Genomic DNA, 10,790 nt, shown 5'->3' with positions numbered 1-10,790 from the left:
AGTAGTTATATTCGTGTACATAGGGAGCAGTATTATAGTAGTCATTCTTGTACATAGGAGGCAGTATTATAGTAGTTATATTCTTGTACATAGGGGCAGTATTATAGTAGTTATATTCTTGTACATAAGGGCAGTATTATAGTAGTTATATTCTTGTACATAGTGGACAGTATTATAGTAGTCATTCTTGTACATAGGAAGCAGTATTATAGTAGTTATATTCTTGTACATAGGGGCAGTATTATAGTAGTTATATTCTTGTACATAGGGAGAAGTATTATAGTAGTTATATTCTTGTACATAAGGGCAGTATTATAGTAGTTATACTCTTGTACATAGAAGCAGTATTATAGTAGTTATATTCTTGTACATAGGAGCAATAGGAGCAGTAATATAGTAGTTATATTGGGCATAGGGGCAGTATTATAGTAGTTATATTCTTGTACATAGAGGCAGTATTACAGTAGTTATATTCTTGTACATAGGGGCAGTATTCTAGTAGTCACATTCTTGTACACATTGACAGTATTATAGTAGTTATATTCTTGTACATAGCGGCAGTATTATAGTAGTTATATTCTTGTACATAGGGAGCAGTATTATAGTAGTTATATTCTTGTACATAGGGAGCAGTATTATAGTAGTCATTCTTGTACATAGGAGGCAGTATTATAGTAGTTATATTCTTGTACATAGAGGCAGTATTATAGTAGTTATATTCTTGTACATAAGGGCAGTATTATAGTAGTTATATTCTTGTACATAGTGGACAGTATTATAGTAGTCATTCTTGTACATAGGAGGCAGTATTATAGTAGTTATATTCTTGTACATAGGGGCAGTATTATAGTAGTTATATTCTTGTACATAGGGAGCAGTATTATAGTAGTTATATTCTTGTACATAAGGGCAGTATTATAGTAGTTATATTCTTGTACATAGAAGCAGTATTATAGTAGTTATATTCTTGTACATAGGAGCAATAGGAGCAGTAATATAGTAGTTATATTGGGCATAGGGGCAGTATTATAGTAGTTATATTCTTGTACATACGGGGCAGTATTATAGTAGTTATATTCTTGTACATAGGAGCAGTATCATAGTAGTTATATTGTACATAATAGGCAGTGTGGGTAAATATGTATAATAAGCTATACCTTTTTTATCTACATTATTTGGAAACTTTCTTTCAAGAAGGTCATTAAAGCATTTTCTTGTTTGACTCACTTGTACTTTCATTGCCTAATTTACGACTACACTCTGAATCACCCACGTGGGAAACATATGACAGCAGACATTACTCTTTTTTCTTCCTTTTTTTATTATTATATATTTTTTTTTTACAAATTTTACATTCACTGTCTTTATAAAAATGCAGATGATGTCAGTCAATACAGAAGGACAACGGGTCATTTAGTCCGGAGAGTCGGACTTTTATATGTTTATAGTAAGGGGTGAAGGGTGCAATTGTGTGTAAGGGTGAACAAGTCAGGAACCTGCCATAGACATTAATCTTACCTGATTAACTGAAAGATCTTCTGAGGGGGAGGATACCTTGCATGGTGACTCCATATTAAGTCTCATGCTCAAAATCAATTGGTTAACCATTGGTTACCACCCCGGTGGATGTGGGAAACAAAAAAAAACAAAACTTGCATGTTAGGATGAAATCACCGAGAAATTGGAGGCCACCACTGGTTTATCTCCAGGGGCTTTCTACCAGGGGCTACCATACAAAGTGACTTTCATCTTTGTGTGGGCACATGGTACATTTTTAGTAGATCTTCTAGGGTTAAGTCACAGAATTTTTTTTTTTTAATATTAATGACACTCGGGCTCCAATGGTGTCAACCTAGACCCCAATTTATGGACAATTTAGTTTTTCTCTGCTAAATTCATTAAAAAATTATCCCAAAAAGTCCATGTGCTGAGAAAACTAGTGGGTGAGGAGCTTAAAGAAGTTTTCTCATGAAGTCCGAGCATCAACCGCTCTGGTGGTCCAACTTGTCGAATCACCACATGGTTGGCCATTCATTTCAATTTGCGATGTGTTGTACTATATTTTTCCTTTAGTAGCCAACTAGATGATATGAAGGCAACCCCTTTAAACAACTGACCATTTAACTATTCCTACACTTGGTGCTTCCGTGCGTAGGGAAGATATCAGAAGAAAAGAATTGGCAGTGATTTTTTTTTTAGAATTTAACAAATGTTGTACATGTCGATGTTTTTGTGGGGACTTAATTGGGTATGAAGCACTATTGCTGGCGCGCACGTCTGCGATCTTCAGAGCTTGTCACTCTAAATTGTAACATAATTAATTCAGATCTCACATATTATGTAAAAATCAATTAGCACCAGACAAGCGGCCAATCGCTTTCTGGATAGAAGCCAAAAAGTTTTTTTTAATTTATTTCCCCAGCTTTTCCTAAAATCTTCTCCTTTTCAGGAGTTGAGCATCTGAACAGTGCCATGCTTATCCACCGGTCAGGTGTGGCATTGATCCATTCAGTTTGATTTTGCCAAGTAGCAAGTGGAGTGCTGGCAGTTGAATCTTTTATACAAAAATTAAGCAGATTAGTATAAAGACAATTATTTTCACCAAAAAATAGAAGTTTTTAGATACTGATGAAAAAAATATCCTGTGACTTCTGGGCAATGTTTGAAAAGTGGAGATAAGAGGAAATAGGGCTTCATATTGTACTTTTCGATGTAGCCCTAATTCTGGTTCACATCTCCATTAAAAACAGGAGTACCATGTGCTGGGTTGCCGCAGCCCTCCTCTTCCCATACCTTATAGATACGGCCTCACAATTTTTTCTCATATTATAGAACTTGTAGAAAGGGGAAGCCGTAAACAGGTTCACACCATCCATAAAGTAGGAGGTTAAAGCCTCATTTTTGCCCCAGTGGTATACACGGCCTTGCTGAAAACCTTGGTAGAATTTTTCATTAAGTTTTGTTTATGGCCAAGTTCACTTGACCGCTGGAGGGGATAGGTGACCAAATGAAGGCCATATGGGACCCATCAATGGAAAATATGCTTTTTGGACAGGAAACATCAAAATAAAGAACTAAGGGAATATGGAAACTAAATCGGACCATACAGCACCCAAAGTCCTGAACTTGTAGTGTCAAGTGGAGCAACCAAAAAGCACCCAAAAGATGACAACCACTCCGTGACAAAATAAATACAGACTTGTGTTGCTACAATCGCACTGTTCATAATACTAGATTGAAATAAGGCACACATGTACACAGACTATCTATTGAGCTAACTTGATTCAAACAAAGGCAGAGCCGCAAGGCCGAGAACCTCTTACTCTTCTCAAGGAACTTGACGTCTTGGCCAACTCTGTTCGGACACTCGTTAAAAGAGGCAGTAGGTCAGAGCCCCGTTCAGTTTGAGCACACAGTGCTTATATCTTGGCTGGCATACATCACCCTGATTGTGAATATATAACGCTCATGTACAGTAAGTCACCAGGGATTTAAGGACAGCCGAGACGAGACAGTTGACTTGCGATACTGATAAAGTGAGAAAATCATATTATGGTGGGCCACCATTGTTACCTAATCTTAAGTGGGGGAGGTCACATTATAGCCTGCCTCAGGCACCAACATCTATTCCCCAATATGTTTCTTTTTTAACTATACATTTTCAGTAATATAGAAGTGAGTTTCTTGCCCCTACACAGTAGGGTATTAAACCTCCTTTTATATGGAGTTAGGTTGTGAAATATATATTTATATCTTTATATATATATATACACACACATGGATGTATATATATATATGTTAATTTACATTTGTTCTATTCCTCTTGAGGTATCCTTTCGTTGTATCCAACTGCATCCAAAAACATTTCCTCAACACATTCCTCATTAGTGGTATTTTACGGCTCAGGGACACAGATAAAGTCCATTGAATTGATCTGTTGATTGGTATGATGTGTGATGTTACTCCAATGGTTAGCCCTCCCAATACTGTCAACTTTCGATGGACCAACCAAAGGTCATTGGACGTCAGCGTAGGTCAACAGATCATGCTCTCCAAATAGAGGAAAACGGTGTAGTTAGGTAGAATACTTAAAAGTGAACAGCAGTTGTCTACCACCCAACAGAGTCCCACCATGGCTTCACATAAGGCCGGCTGATGGGATGTTAGTGGCTTAGTCCATCTTAACGCTTCCCACCACTCTCCAGTCCTTTAACCCAACATTCCTGTTTGCTGGAGAAGACTTGACATAGATGTTTTTGAAGCACTCTTTTAGAGTTTTAGAACTCCAAGGCAAATTTCATAGCATCTGTTTTCACATTACTGAAGTTTGAAGAGTCTTTTGTTTGGTATAACTTCCAGAAGTGATCATTAATACTTAAATTGGTTTCCCTCCTTTACTGGAGAAGATGGCAAGAACAATGGGTTTGTAGACATCTCTGGTCTCAAAGACAGGGTTCTTTTCACCATACTCCGCTGCATTGGGGTTTGCTCTGTGTAGCTGTGTTGGCGAGAAAGAAAAACACTGTGGCTATCCATGGGCACTGGGGTGCCTGTTGAATGCATCCTTGTGAGGAGAGGAGGTGGATGTCTGCTACTTTGTCCTAGGCTATGCTGCCTTGAAACTAATGGCCCTCCTGGACCTATGTTCATGAGCTTGTGCCCAGAGGATAGAGAATGTCTCTGGGATGGGTGTCTAGATTGTTTTTCCAAACATGACTGAGGAGTAACATCTGGTGGAATGTCCAGTCTCCTGGGCAGACTGTCTCTTGGAAGCGTGGAGGAGCTATAGTAAGGAGCACTTTCAGTGTCGGGAATTTGGGGCTGTACTCTGTTCATGAATGATACAGGGGAATGAGGACTGACGGCTTGTGGGCTTAACACCATCATTCCTGACATTTTTCTTGGTGACCCTCCACCTTCTGGAAGGTGTTTTAGAAGTTCATCAAGTGTGGTCATCTCACCACCTTTTGGAAGATAACACTGCGAATGACGGTTCAAAGCCCTTTCAGAGTTGGGTATCTTTTTATCATCTGCATAGCTAGAAAGAGGTTGGTCGTATCCATGCATGCTGCTTGGTAGGACCAGAGTACTAGGAAACTGGAATACTTGGGAGTTTGAAACGGGGAAATGAAACACGGGGCTCTTGCTTTGGATCTCTTTAGCATTATTACAGTTCTGGTTTCTTTCCCATTGGTTCTTAAAGGCTTTGAGGTTCTTCATTGGCAGTTCTGGCGTGGACTCTGGGGTCGGAAGACCCTGAAGCTCTGGATGTTCCTTGCCTCCAGCTTTGGTCGTCTCTGTCGGCTGTTCTTTGTCACTGTGAAGAAGAGTGGTATAGAGTTTAGGAGAAGTTGCTTCCATCATTCCTTCCTTGGACTGACTGTCTAGTAGGCCATTCATTTTTGCCAAACTCCTCAGGGAAAGTGGTCGTTGAAGATTGGATTCTGGATCCTTAGGATTGTGTTTGCTTTTCTGAAACATATGGTTGCAGTAACAGGACACAAACAGTCCAGAGAAGATAGCTCCAACCACAAAGGCTACAAAGACGCATCCGATAAGGAAAGTGAAGTGGACTGTCTTGGTTGAATCTTTTCCCATGACCTCCTGATGTTTACCTTCAAGAGAATAGAGAAATATACAATTTAATTATTATTGTAATGTGACCAGACTCACCTTCTGGCCTTCATATCAGCCACAATTATATAAAATTTGTATAGTGGTATTTATTAATGCATGGTGTGACTCTATAGCTTTGCTAGTAAGTCAACAGTAAGTCAAAAGCATTGTATGGTGCTGTTATTTTGATATTGCATGATACGTAAACACAGTCATGGTATTATTTGTACACTATGGACAGGAAATGCATACAAACTATACCGCACATCACCCATCATAAGGCATGTTGCCACCCAACCTCAGGCACATGACCCGTAACCGCAAACATTCTCCTCCACATCTGTAGTCAAAATAATAGCCATAAGTCTTTTCACAGATAACTCTGATGCTGCTCATCTCTTTTACAGTCTGAAGTTGTTCTTCATTTTTTTTTATACTTTTAGTATTCAAGTACTCTTTAAAAATGCAGCCAAGACTCTGCACTTGTTCCAAACTTTCAGTCACAAAACCAAAAGTTTGTTTAGCAAGAAAATATAGAATCGAGCTTAAAATTCTACTCAGGTACAGAAATAAAAAAATTCCACAAAACCTTGTCTTGCTCCTTTGAGATTGGAAAAAAACACAACAAACGATGAAGGAACAGCTAAGGGTCCAATTATCTGTACAGTCTCAGAGCAGGGTTTAGGTGCAGTGCAATGTTCAAAGTCAATAATCATGACAGTAAAAATAAAAAACAATCAAAATGGGGGGAGGCCCAAATTCATAAATCAGATGGTAAGTATGACTTTTTTTGTATGTTAAGCTTTTCTGCCCCCAAACCCTACCATAATTTGGAATTTGTTATACTTGCACAATTTGCTTACGCAAACTTGCTTGTCTTGCTAAACTTTAGGTAGGTAGGCCACAGTATAATTTTATATTTGCCTTAAGTTCATATGTGATTGAAAGTTTCAATGTTTAACCAAACCACAAGTCTAAGCTACATAACTAGGATAGCCAATTCTGGGTCAAAGCAAAATCTAAGAAAATTCTACATTAACTTTTTTACAGAAATTTGCACTGAAACAATACTTTGCAGGTTCTGAAGGTTCAGAGCATCATTTCTCTTTTTTTGTTGGTTATATACTATATAGAAGTTCTGAGTGAAAAAGTGCCATGGAACAGCAGGAAAACGGTCCCGTGTACAATCTCGGTCTTAATGCCCCTTATTACTAGGTCCTTGTACATTTCAATGAGTCTTTTTACAGAGTTGAGTAAGCTAATAATCTGAGCTGGTTCTTCCTGGTGACCTGAAGTTCTCTTGAACATCTCCTCTAAGAAGCATTGTCCCACCGATTACATTATTCGCTTTTCCTCTATCTTGTGTCTGACTCATGTCGCAAAAGAGACCAAAGTGATGTTTCTGGAGAAAAAGCCGCAGAGTCGCATCAGACATCAAGGAGCTCGGAAAATCTATGCAATGTGCCATTCAAACCTCAGAAAAAGAGTCTCAGTCATTGTTGTGTTAGCTAATGTAACCGGCCTTCATCCCTAAAGACTGCCTAGCATGAGCTGAGCCCTAGACCCGAGACAACTACATTCAAACTAGCGAGTGCTGAGTGTTAGTAATGGAATGAAAGACGGGAGCCAATCAAACCAGAGCGCGCTCAGCTGCCGAGAGGTAATGAGCTCTCTCCTTCAAAGCCATGACAGAAGGTAGGGCAATCACAAAAACTAATACACCACTTTTATAATTACACACCGACTCCTCCATGGCTCCCTCTAATCTTTCCACACTTGGAATTGTTACATTTCTTTTTTTTTCCAAAAGCTTTCACGTTCTTGGAGTAATTTCCTTTACAGAAAGTGTCGGGAAATTGCATTTTCTTTGTATCCTATTCTAGAATCAATTATTTTAACCTAATTCATGCTGAGGTGAGGACTGGGGACGAAGAGGGAGATAATTATTTCTCAACTTCAAGATCTATGAATAATCGAAAGTTTGTTTTTTTTCTATTTTTTTCCCCATTTGTTAAAGATTGATGCACTTCAGAGTCAGCTGCTGGTATAGTATATCTGAGACAGGTATAAATAGACTAGCTCTATATTTACTTTGCTGCCAGCGGGATGTGGTTGAGTTTCAGTGACAGAGATAGGGTATTTTTTTTGCCAATTCTGCAAAAAATTTCAAATTTGTCACCATTCGTGATGTATACTGACTTGTTAACTGACGCTTATACTCATCTGTGCAAAACGAAGTAACAGCTTAAGAAAGGAGATTTGAGTAATGACAATCAGAAGTGATAGAAAATGGGTTGTCAGTCTTCCACACCTCTCAAAAACAGAACCTTTCCTCAGGTATACACATAGGTTTTAGGCCAATAATGAAATTTGAGGACTTTCCCAATGGTTCTATTTGCACTGTGTTGGAGAAAACCAACCACATTTAAAAAGGAAAAATTTACCAAGAACCAAAAGGCTTGACAGGATTTGGAGCTTTTAGCCTCACAAATATTTGTCTTAGGGCTACTTTGAAAATCAAAGTAGAGACTATGACCGGTTTCTCAGATTGTTGTCAGACCTTCACACCTCTTTCTGCTGGAAAAATACTGTACCTTATCTTTTGTTTATACATGATTTATGGATCAAAATGGAAGCTTGATATCTTTCCCTTTTGTCTTATGTGCCTAATCAAAGGGGAACTCTAACCAAGACCTAAAAGCTTGACCTTGGTTGGAACTTTCAGCCTCACATTTGGCTTCTCTGAGCTCCTTAGGAAGCAGAAGCTTATTGGCTCCTAGAATAAGAAGCTTTTTGGCTACCAAAAGCGACTGAGAATGGTTTCTCTAATGGTTGTTAGACATCTGCTACTCTTTTTGTTTGGGACCTTTTATGGATCCAGAAGAAGTTGCCTTAGTAGTAGGAGCTAGGAGAGATGATCTGCAACTTTTTACTGGTAGAAAAAAGGACAACTTTAGGATCTACACAAGGAAAAACAGAAAAAATCTAGGGGTTGTCATTCCTGAAATCGCCAACCAAGGGGCTGTTTTCTACATTCTGATGACGAGCAGTACAACTACTGGAGCTCCCTATGTCTTCTATTATTATTATTTGTGATGTCTTCTAGAAAATATAACTAGATGAATTAGACAAGTTATAACACAAACACAATTATCACATGTAACGAGGGCTTTGCAGTCTCATGCACAGTCCATGCACTGCCTGCCACAAGCAAGCTGACAAGCAGTGGATATCTAACAGGACACAATGGACAAAGCAGATGTTAGGCCTTGCATCAAGGATGGGTGGAAGGGACATGACTGGGAAAGGGGATGTGGCACTGTGGGTACAAGCCAGGACTAACCTACAGCATCTAGATGTGTATGTTAATTAATCTACTAAGAGCCTAGGGCTACAAAGAATGAACATCCCTCTTACCCTGGGTTTTTAGATTGTGCCAGGCAGAACGTTGGTAGTAACCGTCTGATGTCACGCCTGGCGGGGCGTAGTGAGGCCAGCCTGGGTGAGTCACTTCCCCAAGGGAGGCAACATTGGCAATGGAGAGGTCTCTGCTGGGCGGGACTTTCCCTGCATTACCAGCAAGAAATAAAACATAATAAAACATAGGCATAGGCAATATCATCAATAGCGGTGAATAAGGTGAATCATCGGGGGGTGGGGGGAGTGGAGCAGTGGGGAAAAAGCGGTGGTAGGGGTGGGAATCTGGTTAATGTGACAGTTGTAAAACACCATTCAGTGTGGATGAACAGCTAAGTAACCCAGTGTAAGAGGCAACTGATTCATTACTGTCCTACTGAAAGGGCAACCGGGGTATTGAGCTCATTTAAAGGGTTACTCCATAATATGGTGCAAATAGGCTATGTGCTGTGATTAACTCTAGCAATTCAAAATACTACACTTATTAATGACAGTGATCAATACCAACTGGAAAAATCAACCAGAAAGATGTCAGTTCTCCATCCAAAAGCCCCACCCCTTTTCCTAACACACAGTATGGCATGCAAACATATGGGCAGTGCAGAAATTGATTACAGCTCCTACTTTACAATGGTCTCGACCTTTAATCAACAAATCCAAACATACATTAACATTACATGTGTACTCCTATGCTCTACTCAATGCTCTTAAAGGAGCAGCAGCTCAAAAATTCAGATTGCAAGAAAATATTTTTATGAATTTAGTGTAATTTTGACATACGGCTATGGCTATGTGGGAAGGTAAATGTTGAAAAAGCACTGTGTACAGACATATAGGCTTCTGAACTGCAGCCCCGTGGTCAGTCACAAGGTGGCAGAGATGCTCTGAATTCCAAATGCCACAATAAGAAGAGAACAGATGGGTGGAAAATGAGATCATTTACTTATTAGTCTGTACTTTTTTTTAGATTTTTTTTAGCACAGAAAGAATAGAAAAATATAAACAAATATTTTTACGCCGCCAAATCATTTTAGACTTTCTTTCCTTTAAGTGGTCTAATTCTTTGTCACAAAATAAATGTATGTCATTATATATATATATATATATATATATATATATATATATATATTTATTTTATTTAATTCACCATGACCAATTGTTTACCATTACCATAATTCATGTATGCCCACTATCCAATACAAATGTAATCCCTGTCCTCCTCACTGGTCACCCATGTCCAGCAACATGCGCACCCCCCGCAGAAACCTTGCACACCTAGGCACCCACACACTCTGACTCTATCCTACCACTGGCATCCATATCCTCACTCCACGACACAGACATTGCTTTCTACAATGCCATTCTCGCATCAGCTATTGACACGGTTGCCCCTCTTGTTCATGGCAGAGTGCGACGTATCAATAGACAACCCTGGCACAATAACACCACTAAACAGCTCTGGCAAGTGCCCAGGGTTGCAGATTGGCGTTGGAAGAAAACACATTCGCAAGATGACTTCACTGCATTCAAACAGGCAACACTCGCTTTTAAATCTGCTCTCACCTCTGCTAAACAGGCCTACTTCACAACCCTTGTATCTTCCCTATCCTACAACCCCAAACAGTTATTCAAAACCTTTAACTCCCTCCTCCACCCCCCACTGCCTCCTCATACCTCCCTCATCTCTGCTGAGGACTTTGCCACACAATTTAAAAATAAAATCAACCAAACAAGGCAAGTCTTCATTGTTCAACCAC

General features: G+C 39.3%; 1 protein-coding gene across 7 annotated transcripts in view; it reads right to left on the bottom strand.

The window, feature by feature from the left end:
• Positions 1-1,301: 1,301 nt before the first annotated feature.
• Positions 1,302-10,790, bottom strand: part of SEMA6C (semaphorin 6C) — a 167,676-nt gene continuing 158,187 nt past the window's right edge. For 4 of the 7 annotated variants that reach the window (XM_077259649.1, XM_077259663.1, XM_077259654.1 and 1 more), the window contains 2 exons: positions 9,034-9,183; positions 1,302-5,615 (listed from right to left, as the gene is read on the bottom strand). In XM_077259649.1, coding sequence (XP_077115764.1) covers positions 4,369-5,615; positions 9,034-9,183 — 1,397 coding nt within the window. In that variant the 3' untranslated portion in view covers positions 1,302-4,368. The remainder of the gene's footprint in view (positions 5,616-9,033; positions 9,184-10,790) is intronic. The other 3 variants (XM_077259674.1, XM_077259683.1, XM_077259700.1) reach the window with 2 other exon arrangements.

Source organism: Ranitomeya variabilis, chromosome 1 (assembly GCF_051348905.1).
Source record: "Ranitomeya variabilis isolate aRanVar5 chromosome 1, aRanVar5.hap1, whole genome shotgun sequence".
NCBI lineage: Eukaryota > Metazoa > Chordata > Amphibia > Anura > Dendrobatidae > Ranitomeya > Ranitomeya variabilis.
Note: the sequence above shows the minus strand (reverse complement) of the source record. Positions and strands in the feature narration are given on the sequence as shown.